The sequence below is a fragment of the Parus major genome, chromosome 1A (genome assembly GCF_001522545.3).
Source record: "Parus major isolate Abel chromosome 1A, Parus_major1.1, whole genome shotgun sequence".
NCBI lineage: Eukaryota > Metazoa > Chordata > Aves > Passeriformes > Paridae > Parus > Parus major.
The window spans coordinates 52,440,194-52,459,103 of record NC_031773.1 but is presented as its reverse complement, the minus strand read 5'-3'; the positions used below and the strand labels follow the sequence as shown (position 1 = coordinate 52,459,103).

The 18,910-nt window shown below is 42.3% G+C and overlaps 2 protein-coding genes and 1 long non-coding RNA gene across 6 annotated transcripts in view; 2 read left to right on the top strand and 1 right to left on the bottom strand.

Moving 5' to 3' along the window:
- The window catches only part of NFYB (nuclear transcription factor Y subunit beta), a 16,854-nt gene extending 16,607 nt beyond the window's left edge, over window positions 1-247 (bottom strand). The window contains exon 1 of one of the 2 annotated variants that reach the window (XM_015628367.3): window positions 116-247. The gene's annotated coding sequence lies outside the window, so the exon portion shown is untranslated. Of the gene's footprint in view, window positions 1-87 lie in introns of both variants that reach the window. The other variant, XM_015628365.3, reaches the window with a different exon arrangement.
- A 162-nt stretch (window positions 248-409) lies between these two features.
- Window positions 410-5,563, top strand: LOC107204730. Of its 3 annotated transcripts, XR_004497427.1 has the most exons (4): window positions 410-593; window positions 1,145-1,297; window positions 1,381-1,596; window positions 3,162-5,563. It is a non-coding gene; the product is annotated as an uncharacterized LOC107204730 (long non-coding RNA). The 3 variants fall into 3 exon arrangements; XR_004497426.1 differs by having other exon boundaries at window positions 410-1,246; XR_004497425.1 differs by having other exon boundaries at window positions 410-1,297.
- Window positions 5,564-11,126: 5,563 nt separating this feature from the next.
- The window catches only part of TXNRD1 (thioredoxin reductase 1), a 35,927-nt gene continuing 28,143 nt past the window's right edge, over window positions 11,127-18,910 (top strand). The window contains exon 1 of the mRNA XM_015628364.3: window positions 11,127-11,253. Within this exon, the coding sequence (XP_015483850.1) occupies window positions 11,175-11,253 (79 nt within the window). The 5' untranslated portion in view covers window positions 11,127-11,174. The remainder of the gene's footprint in view (window positions 11,254-18,910) is intronic.

Here is an 18,910-nt window from a genome sequence, read left to right as displayed (position 1 = left end):
GGTGCCCGCGGCGGCGGCGCGGCGGCAGCGCCGGGGCCCGGGGAGGGAGACGGACATTTCATTCGAGCCTGCAGTGGAACCGGTTACCAATCATTGGCCGGAGCCAGGCACAAACCTCCAGTGCGGCCCTGGTTGGCTCCCTCCGCAAATCGGCTGTTTGGTTGGACGGAAAATGGCTGCGAAGGAACCAGTCCCAGCGCGGAGCCCCGCTTCCCGCAGCCGGGCTGCCCTCCCTCCGCGCCGCCTCCCCGCCACTCGCGCCGGCTCTTCCCTCAGCGCGCGCCCTCCCGCCGGGCCGGCCCTGCCCGCCTCCTTTATGGAGCGGCCGGGCCGGGGGGCGCCGGGCCCGCCCCCCCTGCACGGAGCTGGGGCACAGCGGCGGCCGGAGCTGCCACCGAGGGCTGGCCCTGCCACAGGGCTCGGTCCCGCTGGGCTGCTGCTGCTGGCGATTGTGTAGCGGGGCCTCTGACCAGGGGCAGCTCTTCCCTGCGGCCTCGGTCTCACAGAATCACAAATGGGTCGGGTTGGAAGGGACCGCGGTGTGTCAGCAGGTCCGACCTTCCTGCTGAAGCGGGGTCATTGTAGAGCACAAGGTACAGGATTGCATCCAGGTGCTTCTGGAATATCTCCAGTGAGGGAGATTCTAGTCTCTCTGGCCAACCTGTTTCAGTGTGTGATCACCACACAGTAAAGGAGGTCTTCCTCATGTTCGGGTGGAACTTCCTGTGCATCAGATTCTGCCTGTTGCCCCTTGTCCTATTGTTTGTTACCACCAAAAATGCCTGGCTTCATCCTCTGACACCCTCCCTCCCAATACTGATGGGCATTAATGAGGTCCCATCTCAGTCATCTCTTCTTGAGGCTGAACAGGCCCAGCTCCCCCAGCCTTTCCTCATAAGAGAGATGCTCCAGTTCCCCAGTTGTCCTTGTTTCCCTGGGCGCTGGGGGAGTGGCCAGCTGTGACCCACTGGCCTTGTCTCTGGCCTCACTCTCCTGTCGCCTCAGTAGCCAGTGCCTGCTGTCAGCAAGGCACACCGTTATTGTGAAGGTTCCTTAAATCTATTCCAGCCTGTCCTACACTTGCATCAAGATCCACCAGCTGACAGGAGAACAGGTTACATCCCTATTCCTACATTTTGCACAGCCTGAGAAAGAAGACGCTGATGAAGAGGAGGAGTTCCATGAAGGAGGAGGATGGCTCATGGAACCCAGGTCCAACCAACCGTTTGGTGGAACAGAACCTTGGGTGAGGGGATATATGGGTCTGTATTACCCCATCAACTTTTACCCCAAAAAGGTAAAATTTCACTGCAAACAAAAAAGGATCATTTCCCCCTGGTGATACAGGGCTTCAAGAGAACACTTTTCTTCCACTTTTAGGCTTGGTTCTGAGGAAATACAGGCTGCTGGGTGAAGATACGAGTTGGACTGACTTCTCTACTGAGATTTATAAACCTCTCTTAGGAAGCATTTATATGAAACACTTCATAATCCACCAGTTCCTCCATTCACTAGAATCAGAAATAGCCAAAAGGCAGCCAAAGACATTCCACACATCTGCCACCAACAGGTGTATGTGCAATCTCCACAACAAAGGTAAAAAGAATATTTTTTATTTGTGCAATTCTTAATAACCTGTAATAATTCATTATTTGAGTATCTTAAGTATTTTAAGTAAACTAGTATAAAACTCACATTTCACAATAGCTTCTGCTACCATCCTCTTCTGATTAATATTTGATAAATACAGTATGCTCCTCTCCTAGCTCTCTTCTGGTGCTGGGATTTACACAAAGCAGAACTCAATAGACCTTACACATTTCCACATGGTTTCATGTAACAACATTAGTTTCATGTGCTTTGATATATCATAAAGATTTAGATTCACTCAAAATGTCCATGTTTTTGGATTGTTTTGAGTTTTAAGCAAAACATCAAGTGAGAAGAATTTTGCATGGCCACAGGTTTTTACTGCAAATGCTATATACAGCTTAATGCTGCCTCATGGGTAGCTTGACCAGTAATCGGTAATTTTTTTTAAAATGCCCAGAAGATGTCAAGTAAAGCAAGAATATTCACTAAGGTTGGGAACTTAGGTGATGCGTTTTCCCCCTTATCTATTTTATAGCTTCTTTTCACTAAGTACAATGCCATGGCAATACACTATTAATCTGTGCACTCTTAAGGTCTTTGGGTGGATTTTGTCATGTCAGCCCAGAATTTCACAAGTGATTAGAAAGATGAACGCTGACCAGTGTGCAGGTTTTTCAGGGCACAGAGCAGATAGTGCTCTGTTTTTGAGCTGCTGGTTGCTAGTTTTGAATCTTCTTGAAAACAGCCTTCGAATTTTTCTACTGCATTTTTTTCAAACTTGAAATGAAAATATTGTTTCTCCTGAGTTTTTTACTGATATTTATCAATGTGTGTTGATGGAAAAACTACTTATCCACTTCTCAGTGCTTTTCTTTAGGACACCATAGTGGGAACAAGTGTTCACTGTTACTACTGATGGAACAGCACTCAGTGGTTAAAGTTGTCAGCCAGCTGGAGCCAGGGAATCCAAGCCAGCATTCCCATTTACATTTTATTTTGTGTTCCTCCAATTGTAGCAATTTCTGTCACACACACATACATTTTATTTTGTGTTCCTCCATTAGTAACAATTTCTGTCACTCACTTGTCATTCAGTCTTCAATTGGTTTGTTATTTTTTTCCTATGCTATGTATACTCTCAAGCTCCATATTTTGCGAGGCCCAAGATTGTCATTTTGTGCCTAAAATTTTCAGTGAGGAAATCAAATTCTTCAGATATTTTCTGTTCTATTTAGTAGGTGTTAGCAAAGGTGAGCAAGTCTGCTTCTTTAAACCAGAACAGATACATCAGCTTGTTCCACGATGTGCCTTACTTGTGCTGTGGACTCTGTTACTTGGAAAAATAAGTTCCAAGAAATTCCATTTTTTGGTAGAAATAGCACTGGATGTAGGCTGGGTAAGTTGTTCATCTAACTTTCTCCAGAGTTCTCAAAACTGTGACATTCTTAATGTAATAGACTGGAAATAGGTCTGTCATCAAACTGTGAACTCCATGGGGCTTCAGGAACTGGTATTCATTCGTAATAGTGATCTTTCTGATGCTCATTATCTCCTGTTTGTTTTTGTAGATCCGAGTGTTCTTATTTGTATTCCACAGTCCTAAATAAAAGATACTTGAAGCTGCTACAGAGCTAAGCAACGGTATCTGAAAAAGATGAAATGTGGAATTCCAGAAGAAATTACCTACAGGTAATTAGCCAAGTCAGAGTGGGATGAGACCAGATGAAATTAAACGAAGTTCAAGACATTTTTATTTTTCTAAGGATCAGTAGCTCACTGCTGTGTTAAAAAATTCTTCAGCTAATTAAGCATGACTTCCTTTTAGATAGTATTCCCCCTTTAACAGTAAAATTTCTGCTACACTTGGAAGGAGCTGTGTGATCCCACAGCTCTGAAGGGGAGACATGTACAGTGTCTGCACTGTGCCAGTGCACCAGAGAGGCAGATCTAGAAGAGTAGCTAGCTTTGATACTCATGCCATGAGGACCAAAGGATGTGTTATTCACAGCAGACTGGTATCCTGCCAAAGAGGGGGCTAGGAAGGTGCAATTCTGAAATTACTACATCCCATTTAGGAATTATGGTCCAAAGAGCAAAGTGCAAGCTCGGATTCAATTCCCAGGCCTATGGCATGCTTCTTGTATGAACTTGGGCAAATTGCTGTAAATCCAAGCCATCAAATCTCAAGTAAGATGTGCCTAAATGCCTGTGAAAGTCTGAATTTTAATCATATTGTGCCTCAATTCCCCATCGCCTGAATCAGTAGCAATATTATTTTCCTATCTTGAGATGAACTGTGAATGGCTTAGATACTGGGAAAGCAGGAGAGGTAGGGGTACCAGAGGTAAGAAATTACCTCTGTGAAATATAAATTAAATATAAATAGAAATTACCTCTGTGAAATAGTGAAACTATTTTCTGAAGGCTTCTTGAGACCAAGCTGCTGTATGCAAATCCCTAAGAACTGAACTAATTTTTGAGCCTTTTCCTCACTACTGCTCAACTGCATTTCCTTCACAGGATGCACTGTGAAGAAAAGAAATGTAGTATGTTGAGACATATTCCATTAAGTAAATTTGATTAAAATTGACCAGTGTTTCAAAATTTATTAGAGGAGCTAATACAGATAGGCTGTACATAATGTTAAATCTTGTTCCTTTAGAGAAAAGAAAAAACACTGTTTTCATCAGTGGAATAGGTAGTCAAGCAAATAGATGCAAAGTACAGCTTGAAGTTTATGTTTGCTGGTTAATCTCAGCCCAGTGGGGTTAAATGGGGCTGGCAGCAATCCCTTTGAAAGGTAGCTGGAACAGAACTGGTTTGTAATCAGGTAATTTATATGTTAAGACATGTCTAAAACATCAAGTATAGACATTCCACACGAGCAATAGGAACTTCAAAGCACACATGCAAGACAGAACCACTTGAAGGACTAGAAGAGATCTTGGCAGAAGCTTCTAACTTGTCCATGAGTAATACAGCAACAGGTGGAGGTGAAACTATAAAAATATCTCCTCTGCTTTGTTTTCAAAAAAAGGAACAACACAGTTTTACGATCTGAGAAGAGCTCGCTTTACAACCTCCTGGATAAAACCATTAGCATTGGTTTGTCTCTTCTCAAAACACAGAAGAGAAAAAAAATCAATGCTCATTTTAAATAGCAAATGTTGAAGTCATTTAGCTTTTTCAAACCTTATGACAAGTAATATAAAGTATAAAATGGAAAAGCTAAGTAGCTCTGGTAAAACTTTAATTTAATTTTTTGTAACTAAATTTATTACACCTTTGCAAGGGTCATTCACGTGGATTTGTTTGATATTACTAACATTCAGCCTCATTCTGTGGTTATGTTTTGGATTTTCTCCCTATTACCAGCTACATGTGGGATTTAAATTTCTCAGTGGTACAAGGATGGTGAAAGATATCTTATTTAATACCACTCTGCAAGAGGACGAGCAGCTGCTTAATGGCTATGCAGTGAAATCCTACATCTCCCAGGGGTGGGGAAGATGGGTTCCATTACAGCTCTGTTTTGGGTACTGCAGAGGGAGCACAGAAGGCATGTCAGATGAAGATGGGAAGTGAGGAAATGTGGACTTCTGCCCAGTCCAGTTCTGATGACAAAGTTACGGTCATGAAAGCCCTGAGGCTGTCAGCATTGACATAGTGGATTTACAGAGCAGGAGCTCTGGTGGGCTACAGAACTAAGTTTTTCTCTGTATCATGAAAATTTACTTTCATAAAGCCCCTATTTTTGCATTGTGTCCATGTGGTTCAATTACACAACTCTAACAGGTTTGATCACTTAGTTTTGCTTGGCATATGCCATGGTTTAACCCCAGTCAGCAAGTTCCACATAGTTGTTTGCTCAGTGCCCCGACCTCAACTGGGAGTAGAATCTGAACAAAAAAGTAAACCTCATGGATTAAGATCAGAACAATTTAATGATTAAAATAAAATGCCTTGATACTGACACTAGAAGGAGTAAGAAAAGGAGAGGGAGGAATAAAGCTCTAGAGAAACAAGTGATGCACAACACAGTTGCACACCACCCACTGACCAATGCCCAGCCTGACCCCAAGCAGTCATTGGCAGCTTCTGGACAACTCCCCATAGTTTATTTACTAAACATGAGATTCTATGGTATAGATTATCCCTTTGGCAAGCTCAGGGCAGCTGTCCAGGCTATGTGCCTCCCCCAGCTTCTTGTACCCCTGCTAACTGGCAGAGCTTGGGAAGACAAAAAGTCCTTGATTTAGAGTAAACACAACTTAGTAACAGCTAAAACGACAATATATTATCAACATTATTCTCATAATAAATATAAAACAAACACTGTGCTATCTACTAGGGAAAAAAACTAACTTGTTCTCAGCCAAACCCAGCACAAATTGAGGAATTCAGGATTTTCCTAGAAGTACCAGAGGTTTCCAGAGCCTGTGGCATTTGTCAGTATTTGTAGTTTCCTTCCTGTAGATATGGGATCCTAAACTGCAGTGCTTCAAAGGCCTGTGTACATTACTATTCTGTCAGCAGCATGATAAAAATAAAGCTGTTCTCTTACACTCGGTCACACAGGGAGCATCTTAGCCGTGGCCCTGAACTGTCACTAACATGCTGACACCGTCACACTTGCAGTGTAGGAAGAGACATAGATGACTTCTGTCAACTTAAACATGAAAGCTGAAATTCTTTTCTCTTGAACTTGTCCAGACTAAGGACTAGAGATAGGGTCAGTCTTTAGAAGTGCTTTCTTCAGAAGGATGAGTCAACACCTGGACATGCCTGTCTTTCTCTGTTGGCTACAGAAGGAGCTTAGATCCAGAGCTTATGCAAGAGGCCAAACTTTGAGGTCAGATCTTGAGGTAAGAAAATTAATCAAAGCTTCCAAAAATTACCTGTGGTATTTCAATTATATTAATATTCTGAAAATGCAAGGACCGTGTCAGCTTTAATAACGCTAATATTTAGGTGATTTTGCATTAAGCACCAAGAATTCTATACTTTATAAGAAGGTAGCACTGTGAAATTGAACCAGCCTTCTTCCCAGTTAATGTATAGAAGAAACACTTAGAATATTCTGTGGAAACAGAAATTCTAATACTATTTTAATGATCCCTGTTATAATAGTCAACAGGGAGCTGGAAATCAATTATTTCAGAAACAACTGAAGGACCCTCCCACTGATGTACCATTTAGGTAATCGTAGCTCTGTCACACAGTTCTTCAGCAACAATCATGTATCAAATATATTTACTATAAAATACCCAGAACTTAGCCCCATACTAACCACTGTGAAGAAAATGAACTTTTCCCCAACCAAACCCAGCACATTTCTTTATCAGATTTCAAGACAGAGAAAACACCTTGCATTTTGTCTTTATAAAATACATTATCTGTTAATATTTTAATGTAATTACTATTTTGTATTTTGTAGACTTTTCACATTAATTCGATTTATCATAGCTGACCTCTTAACACCAACACTAGAAGCTTATGCAGGCATCCTGGAGCACATGGCACAGGACTGTGTCCAAATGTACTGGAATATCTCCAGGGAGGAGTTGTGTTGACTCCACAACCTCTCTGGGCAACCTGATCGAGTGCCCAGTCACTCATACAGTAAAGAAGTTCTTCCTCCTGTTCAGGCAGAACTTCCTGTGCATCAGTTTCTGTCTATTTCCTCTTGTCCTGTTGCTTGGTACTACCCAAAGCAGATTTAAATCCGTGCTTTATTAACTGAAATAGGGTATCAGTCTTCCAATAACTTCAGTACACAAGCTTACCTCTGACTCTCAAGAGTTGGTGTCTGTGTCAGGGAGATATCAGGGAGATACTACAGGGTCCGGGGTGTCTTTTGACTGTATGATCCTGCTCTCCTATGCATGTCCTTACTACTGGAAAAGGACAGCATGAAGATCATTTATGAAGATGACAGCACTAGAAATTGAAATATCAAGTGTTTTCTAAACAGAGAGAAGATATAATCTCTCTTCCAAAGAGTCTAAATAGTGAGAGAATGGCAGAGACTGACAAAAATGTATGTCACATATGGACAAGGCATCAGATCACATTGTTATTAACTGGAATATGTTGCAGTTTTTCCCATCCTGTTCCTTCTGCTTTCCATTCTTCTTATCATCATATTCTGCTTATATTACAGGGGTTCACACTGAACCTCATGTATGTGTGCAGTTCAGTCACCTAAGAATAAATTAAAATATAAATTAATGTACTCAGCTTTTCTTAAACCTTATTAAAAGTGTAATTCCTAGGCAAATTTTAATAGAAAGAGGGCCAGATCTGCCCAGAAAAAAAGATTTAACTTGTGGAATACAATGAGAGGAAACAAACATCTTATGTGGAGAAGCAGATAATGAAGTAGGTAAAACTGGAAGGAGAATGATCTAACAAGATAATAAGAGTAAATCAACTAAAAAGAAAGAGTTTAATAGTATCTTGGAGTTGATCGCCACCTGTGATTCAGGAGAGAGCATGAAGCCTGTGGAAAAAATAAAGGAATTATCTTTCAAGAAGCCAAAATTCGAAGTAGTCCGACTAAAATAAGAGTGTAGGAACATAAATTCTCTAGCTGTACTTTAAATGGCCTGATGGCAGTGTTTGTGAGGGGGTTGTAACAACTGGTGTAAGAGGTTATGTGGGCAGTAAGAGTAACAAGGCAGGAAGAAGCAATCCCTTGGGAGGAGTGGGTAAAGAATGTGAAAAGGGTAGTCTTTGTGTGCAGCATCAAAATTCTGTTCTACAGTGAGACTCCTTGATTATAAGTGACACTGGGTAATTCTGATTTTTGTATGCACTGGTTTTACGAAGCATCTCAAAAGTAGAATTTAATTTTTCCTATTACTTCAGTGGATCTTCACCACAGCAATGTAAGACCTTTTTCTTCATTTAAAGAAATGTGATTAGAAGATAATTGCAAAAGAATAAGCAAAATGAAACACTGTGAATGAATAACAGGACTGCAGGATGGTTTTCTAAATTTGATTTTTCTCAAATTGGCTGAATTGCCAATTGCTGGTAGTCCTCATGTAATGAAAATATTGATAGGGTTTGGTGGAATAGGGTTCCTTCCCTAAGCTTGTTCAGCAAATTATTTCAATAACTTTATACACATCTAGATGTGATAGGGTTTGGTGGAATAGGGTTCCTTCCCTAAGCTTGTTCAGCAAATTATTTCAATAACTATATTTCTGAAGCCATAATGATCCATGAATGCCTGCAACAATTATTTTCCTCATTCTTGTAATATTTTTTGCTGTTATAGATGGCTATACTGAAAATATAACTTCTAGAATCACAATGGTCATTCTCATAAATTCAGAGACTTTTCCACTTAACAGTCTTAAGCTGAGTTGTTTTTCTGTGTTTGAAACCTCAGCTGACACTGGAGATATAATTTGAGAGTAAAAGAGTAATACAGGAATACAAATAGGCATTGCTGAAGTCCTCTGAGCAAAACACCTGGGGACAGGAAGGCAGTGCCTCTTAAACATCAAGACTCAAAGTTATTATCCTGTTCTTTTGCTTCCCTTTCTTTTGATCCTTTGTGGCCACTCATTACTACTTTTGTGGCAGAGTACCAAAGTAGACATGACACATTGTACACTGGGGGACACTTAGGACTTCTGCAGGACAACAGAGCAACCCAGTGGTCACTAAGACAAAGAATTCCTCAGTCTACGTTTGTTTCATTGCCATGTATTGATGTCACAGCATCCTTCACACTCACTCAGCCACAGAACCCAGCAGTCAATCAGTGCAACTGAAAAGACCCATCTAACAAAAACATCTATGGTTGGGTTTGCATCATTTTAAAACATTTCAAAAAAATGCCAGTGTTTGCTGTAAACAAGAATACTGATCATATAAATTGCCTTGTTTGATGTAATGGCACACGCTTCTCTCCATGTGAAGTGTTTTGTTGGGTTTATGTGGCTGGGTTTTGGTAGTAGGAGGTTACAAGGATGGGCTCTGTGACAAGATGCCAGAAGCTTTCCCTCTAAAAAGGGAAAACAAGTTATTGTACAGATGTAATTGCAGACAGAGAAGAGTCAGAATATGTGTGAGGAGCAACTCTGGAGACAGTAGGGTCAGTAGAGAAAGAGGGGGGGAGGACATGCTCCAGGGGCTGGAGCTGAGATTCCCCTGCAGGCTGTGGTGCAGCCCATGGTGAAACAGGCTGTCCCCCTGCAACACATGGTGGTCCATGGGGATGCAAAGATCCACCTGCAGCCCATGAAGGGATCCACACTAGAACAGGTGCCCCAGACAGGGCTGTGAGCCCTCAGAAAAGCTCTGCTGGAGCGGGCTCCAGGCAGGAACCTGCAAATCTGTGGAGAGAGTGTGCCATAATGGCACAGGTTTCTGGTGGGAGTTGTGACCCCGTAAGGGACCCAGGCTGCAGCAGGCTATGCCTGGAGGATTGCACCCTGTGGAAGAGTGACCAGTGTTGCAGCAGTTCACGGAAAACTGTTGCCCATGGGATGAACTCAATGTTGGGCAAGTTCATGGAGAGCTGTTTCCCATGGGAGAGACCCCATGCTGGAGCAGGGGAATGACTTCTTCCTGAGCAGCAGCAGAAACAACCTGGGATGAACTGATCATAACGTCCATTCCTTGTCTCCATGTGCTGCTGGGGGAGAGGAGGTAGAGCTGGGAAGAGGGGAGGGCTGGGGGGAAGGTATTTTTAGGATTCATTTTACTTCTCATTCTCCTTCTCTGGGGTTGTTAGTAATTCATTCAGTTAATATCCCCAATTCAAGTCTGTTTTGCTTGTAACCGTATTTGGTGAGTGATCTGTCCCAGACTTTATCTCAGCCCTCTTTTATATTTTTTCTCTCCTGTCCACTTGTCTAAGGGAGTGATAGAAAGGCTTTGGTGGGTGCCTGGTATCCAGCCAGGGTCAAACCACTAGGACAGTGAAGAAAGCTCCTATTGACTGATGATAACAGCAGACATTTGTGACCCGGCTTGGTGGTAGTTTAAAGGGTTACGGCTTTCATCTTGCTTTGGCTTCTCAGCTGATTCCAGCAGTCCTTGGCAGACGTTCCTCTTGCCACATATTTGAGTTTAAGCCCCCAGGATGGGGCCACAGCCTCTGCAGCACTGTAAGATAATGGTGTCAAATAATGTCCCAAGCCCAGATGGGAGCACTGTGACCAGCCTCACGCAGGTAACCTTCCACTTACAGTGTCTTTTCTATCTGTGTATTTCTCAGCACGAACCATTAACTGTGAGGGGAAAACCTGTCCCAGAAAACCTCCTGAATACCCTTTTCTCGCCAGCCCTCAGGAGGGAGGGAGGGCTCGCTCGGGAGCTCAGGGCCTGGGCCCGCCCGGGCACCGCCAGGGGCCGCGCCAGCCCCGGGCTGTGTCCGCCCGCGTCCGTCGCCATCGCGACCGGGCCCGCCGGGGCGCCGGGGCTGAGGGAGGGGCCGCGGCCGCCAGGGGGCGCCGCCGCGGACGGGGCGGCGATCCGGGCCCATCCCGTCCCGTTCGGCCCCGTCCCGTCTGCTCCGTCCCGTCCCGTCCCGTCCCGTCCCGTCCCGTTCGGCCCGCGCCATGGGCAGCACCCTGCGGAAGAGCCAGGCGGTGCGGCAGGCGCCCGGCGGCGCGTCCCCGGAGCGGCGGCGCCCGGCAGGTAGGCAGCAGGCGGCTGCCGGCGGACTGCACCTGCCTGGCAGCGCTTCGCACCTGGTGGGCTCCGAGCGCGGTGGGGCGGGCGGTGGGGCGGGCGAAGGGACCGGCTCCGGTTTCCCGGTGAAACACCCGGCAAGGCGCAGTTGAGGCCCCCACCCTTGGTGGCGGCCGGGCGCCCCGCGGGGGTACCGCGCTGCGGAACAACTTTGCTGTGCCTTCAGCAGGGCGAGTGCTGTCCCTGTTCCCAAGCACGGCCTCTGCCCGGCTGCCCCCTGAGCGACTCTGTTGGGCAGGCTGTGAGCATCGCGCCGCTCACCGTAGAGCAGAGCGATGCTGGGTGTGCGATCCCGACCCCGGGGACTGCCACAGTGTGGCCTGAAGGATGGCTGTGCTGAGGAGGGAACGAGATGTGGAGTTAGGAACACGATTTGGAGTTAGATGGGAGTTGAATGGCCCTGTGGTCCATGGATATGATTTCTGCCTACCAGGAATTGAGGCATCTTCCCAAGACAGAGTGGGGAAATTTGTGTTTCAGCTGACTGCTCTGTACCTCATCGGAGTCAGAGCTTCAGTCTGACATCCTCCATGGGCATACATTCACCGGGTCTGTAGAACCCGATGAAAGAAGCTAAATAATGGGCTCGAAGTAATGAACCTATGCTTACATCTGGCACTGAGCAGCAGTTCTGCCTAAATGAAAAGGCACTCTTAGGATGTAGTACTTCATTGAGAATGTTCTACTCTAGGAGCGTTTTTAGCTCTACCAAATCCTTGGGAGAGAGGACTGTTTTTAAACATGTTTTTATACTTGCAATAATTTGAGGACATTGACACAAAACCACCTTGGGAGCTTTAAGGTGTTATATTGTATTTTAAGTCTTATTTTGAAGGATGGAAATTGTAAGAAGCTTGGCAAACAAAAAGTAAAGATGCCTGTGCAGTAAGAATTTGCATAAGGCACAGCAGGAGCTGGCAAATACAAAAATGAGGTTTGTAACAGTTAAAACTCTTGAAACAGGCTTATTGCTATGGCTCCATGTTGCTTAGATCTTTCAATTATACCAACATAAAATCCTCCAGTCTGGGCATTGGAAGCAAGGGATGTTCCTTGATCCTAAGAGGAAGGAATGGGGAAGAAAGAAAAAAAAAAACAAAACCCAAAAAACCTCTCAAACCACTGTCTAGAGAATCCAGTTGTCCTTGTACTTTCAGGACAGTGCTGTGACCTGATGGCAGTTCCCTTACCTAATGCTGCCACTACCATGTTCTGATTTAGAAGTACCTAATTTAGTTTTAAGTCAGATACTGTAATCTGTGCAGGTGTGGTAGCATGGCGTCTGGGGCAGAGTGAGCTGCTCTGGAGTTATCCCCAAACCTGGTTCCTCTGGCCAACAATCTATCTGCTGGCATAAACTCAGAAATGAAACCTGCACCTTAACGAGCATTTTCAGTCTTGTGAAGCTGACTCATTTAGGCTAAATGACTTAAAAGAACATGTTGTTTGTGCTTTGGTTTATATGCTCTGCTGTATCTTTGGTTTTTCAATTTAAGATGTTACTACTCCCTGTTGCCTATTCTACAACCCTGGCAGCATCTTAAAATAATTCTCCAGGAAGGCTGGTTTAAACTGAGAGACAAGTTTATATTTAAGCATCAAGGACATTTTGCTTCTGGAATAGTTGGTTATGAGTAAATTATTATCTGAAACCCAATGTCCACTTCCCAAAGAAACACGTCAGCGTTTTTAGTGTCCATCAAGGACAAGAGATGAGAGGAGTTCTCAGTGCTGTTGAAGAACTTAAACAGAAGATTAAAGCAAAAAAAATTACAAAAATTTGAACAGATACATAATTTACATTAAACCGGACACATAATCCAAATATGCTAATTACTCATTGTTTAACTGACTCTGAAACATGAAAAATCTAAAATTCACCCCTTTCTATGGCTGGTCATACTGAGCAGTAGAGTTGTTTTAATATCTATATATGTCCCTTAGACAAAGTATATTTAAACTTACATGTGTAGAATTTCTTATTTGTTCTCTGGATTTCTTCCCACCTTTGCATCTTTTATCAATGGCAACATTAAATTATTTGTTAATTCACTGTAAGATCTAAGCACGTTTAAAAAATAAACAGTAGCAAGCTGGCAATGAGCACAACTGGCAAAAAAATGGTGCCCAGCACAGGAAAAAGTAAAAATGTTAAGATGAGGTGCTTATATATAGTTTGCACAACAAAGCTCTTGAATACATTCCCTTATCTTACTTTGTGCTTTCAAACAGGTTATTCTCAATGTTCAAATAGCATTCAGTATACCTCAACAATTGCATTTTACACGTGCAGTATTTATGACATTTTGTGAGCATAAAGGTATGAAAATTGGAAGTAACTGAGAAGAGAGTACTTTTCCTGATTCTTTTGTTAAATAATCTCCACACTTGCTTAGTTTTCTGTATTATAAACAGGCATTTTACTGCAGAAAGGATTAAGGATGAAATTCAAAGCTGTACAATAAGGGACTAAACTTACACATCTCAGAATTAAGATACCCTGGGCTGCAACTTTTGCTTTGTAAAACATATTGTTTATTTCTGTGAGACTCTACATTGCTGTGACATCAAGTGCTACTTTTTTTCATCCCAGACTGTCATAGTCGAATATTATGAGAGGCTGTGTTTTAGTTTGGTTTGACTTTGATGTACATTGAAGCTGCTGAGCTTCTTTCAGGAGTGGGCACTCAGGACACGCTCACTGGTGGGTCTGGAAAGTAGACTGGGAATGAAATTGGGGCTGGATTCCACAAAGTCAGTTTAAAAAGTAGTTTTAACATAATTGTTCCTCATTTTTAGTGTTAATATGAGAGCCTCTGAATGCAGCATAACTGTGAGATGGAGTAATAGGGGATCCACTTTGGTGGTCCTAGTTCTGTGCTGTAGTACAAACACCAGCGGTAATCAGGTTGTGTTGACATTTACACGTGCTGAGCGTCAGAGTAATGGGGCCCCAAATATTTTTACTTTTGCAGTATTTCCTGGAAATGTGTTGACCATATAATTTACATGTGAGTTGCTCAGGTGACAATAACAGATGTGTCATAGCACTCTTTGAGCAGAAAAGTAGAGTGGACTCAAATCCTGGACATGGCTTAATGGAAGCCCATGTACTTCCTCTACCCTTGTTAATAATTATGCCATCCCCTTGATTTCTTCTGTGAACAGAAACAGTGCTTGGCCCTCAATAGTGTATGGTATTTGTCTCCTTTTTCTAGTCCTTTTTTATGGTTTCTCTATTTTCAAAACTTTGGAGATAAAACTCTGTTGCTTGTTCCTGTCTGAAGGTTGTTCCTCCATTAAGCCCGTCTCCGTCACCCTTTGGTAGGGTGCCTTGTTTCTGTTTTGATTGTGCCTGTAGGAAACAAACTAAATACCAGATAAAATTGTGCACTATGGCTTACTTAGTATAGTTGCTAAGTATTACTAAGTTATTTCCCTTTTTCTTTACCACTGCTATCTCCTGAGGATACTATATCTACAATGCCTCCTTTGTTTTTGATATCTAGCTTTTTATACCTGCCTGTTGTCATGCAGATGCCTTCCAGTTTACAGATCAACTCATGTATTTCCTGTTTTATTTTTTTTCCATTGCTTGTTCATTTTTTCCTAATTTTTTTAACTTTTTCCTCATACTTTTAAATAGCTTCCTTTTTTGAATCTGGTGTCACATTGTAGGTCTTTCTTGCAGAACCGTCCCCTAATTTGACTGGTTATATCTGATGCCCTCTCTTTTTTCCTTGCCTTCAGTTTGGTTTTGCCTTCTGTTTTTCTTCCAAAAAGTTCACAGCTTTTGCTTTCTTTAGCATATTGCTTTTCCTATATGTAGTCTTTGTGCCTTGTAGTGTTGAGTATGTAAAGATATTAATTTATGGTAAACTCTATGGAACTGTGTGATGACCCCCTCCCCCATAATTTTTAGCTTTTACAACCCTATCTGACCCAGCACTGTCATTTGCATTAAAGAGATACAAATGCAAAGAGAGGAAGTAAGTAGAACATGCAAATACTTTTATTTCCATAGAAAATAGTAGTGGCTTAGCCTAGTGTAGTCCTAGCTTTTCTTAAGAATCTGCTAATGAACTGGTTTTACCAAGTGAACAGAGATATCATCTCATTTTATCTTCTGTTCTAGCAAGGTTGCCTGTTTTCCTTGTTGAGTCAGATGCTCAAGGAAGAAATTGCTATTTGACACGGTCACATCTCCTGCGTCCCGGCATTGCATCCTCAGTATGGTGGGAAGGAAACTCTTCACTTCCTTATCTCCTCTGCTGTTTGCGCAGCCTGACACAAAGCAAGCACTTCTCAGTAGTTCTGGCTCACAGGTGTAAGGTATTTGTTGTTTTCCAGCCACCCCTCACAACCGTACCTAGCCAGACCTTTGTCAGGGCTGTGTGTATAGGGCTGGTTTGTCAGATCACTTTTGGTGAGGAGAGTTCAGAGGTTAGTGAGCGACCTCTTAGGCTGTGCTGTTTCCCTCTCCTCACAGAAATGCCGTGTCATTGTTTGCTGGGCTGCTACAAGCAGGAATAAGTTGTTCCATTCAAGTCCTTTTGTTTTTCTAAGAAAAAAAAAAAAAAACAACTTCGAATACTCAGGATTAAAATATCCGGGGTTTTTCCTCACCTCTTAAAAAAGCCCCTCTCGGGGTGGGGGAAGGAAAATCACAGGTTTCTGAGCCAAGTATCCAGGTACTTTCCGTGGTGTTGTACCTGCCTTAACCTTTATGCCCTTACTGGGAGATTACCTGCAAAGGGCTTGTTTTCCTTTAACCGTGTTCAATTTTAATACTGCATTGTTTGACAAAAAATCCTGATTGTGTGTGGGTTGTTTTCCACCATTTTTTATGTTCTCTGTGACTCAAATGCAAGCCTGATTACAAAGTAATGTGTGGGAATGAATAAATGGCTTTAGTTGTGGAAGAAACAATAAAGGCATGGCCAGTGGCAGTAGGGACTAATGAATGGCACCAGCACCAGGAGATCCTGTTCCATCCCTGCTGAGTACTGTTTCACCTCTCTGGCCTCAGGTGCCACACTTATTCAAGTGAGGCTAGTGATGCTTCCTCCTTGTGTCAGAGAGTTGTTTATTTACTGACCAGGAATTTAAAAAAAAAAGGTAGCATGAGAATATTAATCACAGGTTGTGGGAACCACAGGTTTGTGTTGGCCGCAGTAATTTCAAGAAGAAAAGTGAGGAAGCTCAGCTCTTTCAGGTCATCCCAAATAAAGGGTGAGCCAGTATGGATGGCACTGTGAGCATGATATACTTTACAGGTAATTATACCAGAACTCAAATTCCTTTGTTTTGATTTAGATTAGACAAAGCATTAACTAATATGGGTAAATCCCAAAGCAGCTCTGGCTTTTGAAGGAAATAGACAAGAATTTTTGTTAAAATTACTGGTATTGTAAGATGACATTTTCCATAAAGATTGCATATAAATTGTTATATGAGATATTGTAGCTTTTACCACAGTTCCAGAGGCACACACATTTTATATTAAGATTTTTATAACCTACTTAGTTTAGTTCACAATGAAATAAAATTAAAGATGAAGGTGGTCAAAGATACATAATTAATGGAAGATTGGCTGTCTTTTACTGAGGAAGAGAGAATCTGAAATTTACTTTTGTTAAATTTGTACAGCTTGTTCTGTTAAAGCCAACATAGTTTGTATTGTAGATGTTCTAGAAATACTTGAGGTCAGCATGTGATGTTATGCTCACAGAAAACATCCCAATTAATGCTAATTAGAGCAACCTGGCTAATTCCTGTATGGTTTACTGTAAACAATTACATAAGGAATGAGGAATGGCTGAAGGCTTTCAAGGGCAAGTACCCGCTGTCTGATATTGCTGAGAAGCTTCTGTGGGTGAGAGCACTATTAGGAAAAGTCTGTGAGAAAGCCCAGGTCTTGTTGGAGTGGGATTTAAGTTCCATAATTATTATGGCAGAAGCATGTCTTGTAGGACTTCATAACAAACCAAGGAGTATAATGATGTTCCTGTTGAAATCACTAAATTAATACACTTTTTCATAAAGCAGTTGGACTTTGTGATAGCTGCATGAATACTTAGAAAAGCAAATGCCTGGAAGTAGGAATTACTTCTTTTGCTAGGAACTAGAAGCTGAGATCAGTTCCAGAACCCCTTTTTTCAGACTAACAGGATGAGACAGATTATAGGTTAGAGTGGATGATTGTTAGAGAAGGAGGTGTGTGAGTGTTGAGTTTTTTGCCCTAGGTTCTTCTTGGATCTAAAGGTGGTGGATTGCATCCCTCCAAACATAGTGCTGACCTATCTTGAGTAGAAGAGGATTGGAGGATGTTGTTGAGTCACTCCCCAGACATTCATTGGAAAATTAAGCTGAAAGGGTGAATTTTGTCATGTTATGCCTTTTTTTGAGTGGGAACTTTTCTGCTGGGTATAGAGAGCTTTGATTCAGGCTCTTGGATTTACTTGAAGGTTCATAATTCCTCTGTCAGTGTTGGGTTTGTCTTGGTTTTGTAACTCCTGTCCTGCTATGCAGAGGTTAGATTAACAGTTGTCAGTAGATGTTTACTGTCCTTTGAGAATACTGGGCTCTGGGGCTTTCTGCTGTTTGCTGCCTTTTTCGTACATTAACTGCATTTGTTTGGCTGAGAATGATTAAGATTTTTTTCTCTTCTGGCTTAGAGAACTCAACACTTAGGCTGGAAATTTTCCAGAAGAAAGTTTGTATCTATATGTTTTCCCACTTATGGGATTTGCTTTAAATGCTTTTTGTATTCAAATAGTTGTGGTAAAAACAAAGAATTTCTATTTTCATGAAGGAAATAGGTGTTTTGGAGTAATGCTATGTAACACTGTCAAGACTCTGCTAACAGAAATCTGTCAAATCTTTCTTCAACTAATTGCAAAGTTCAGTTACTCCACATTATGCCTTGATGTTGATCCCATTCAAGCAGTCCCTTATTTCAATTGAAGGAGTTTTAAGCTCTTAGATATTAAAAGGGCATTAACAAAAATACAATTAAAATGAAAGAGCTTTGCAGCAACACACTGGATAAATATAAGCAATAACATAGTTTGGAGAGTTTCTGATTTCTTAGGAAAATGCACTTTACTCTTCTACTTGTCAAGTCTTAAAGCTTGGTGGGTTTTGGATTTGAGAACCCAGCTAACAGCTCAGTCCCACTCACACCTCCCTGGTGGAATGGGGAGAAAATTGGAAGAGTGAAAGTGAGAAAACTCGTAACTGGGACAAAGACAAGTTAGTAGGTAAAGCAAATGACACCATGCCAGCAAGGCTGCAGGCTTCCATTTCCTCTCAGTTTTTTCAGTTCAGCTGATTGCAAGGCAGCCTCTCATTGTGCTTTTGTGATATGATCCAGGCTGGAGGTGGGTCTTTTAAGGGCTTGGGGTTTTTCCCTGGTAATCTGAATGATGTAATGGCTCTGTTGTCATCACTACCAAATGTTTGAGTTTGTGCAATAGGGGAGGTAGTGACCTGTAAGGATAGTGCAGAAATGAGCAAATCTAGAAGAAGGAAACCTGAAAATCTCTCAACATACAAAGTTTACTTGGACATAAGGTAAATACTCATTGTCATATGAAATAGC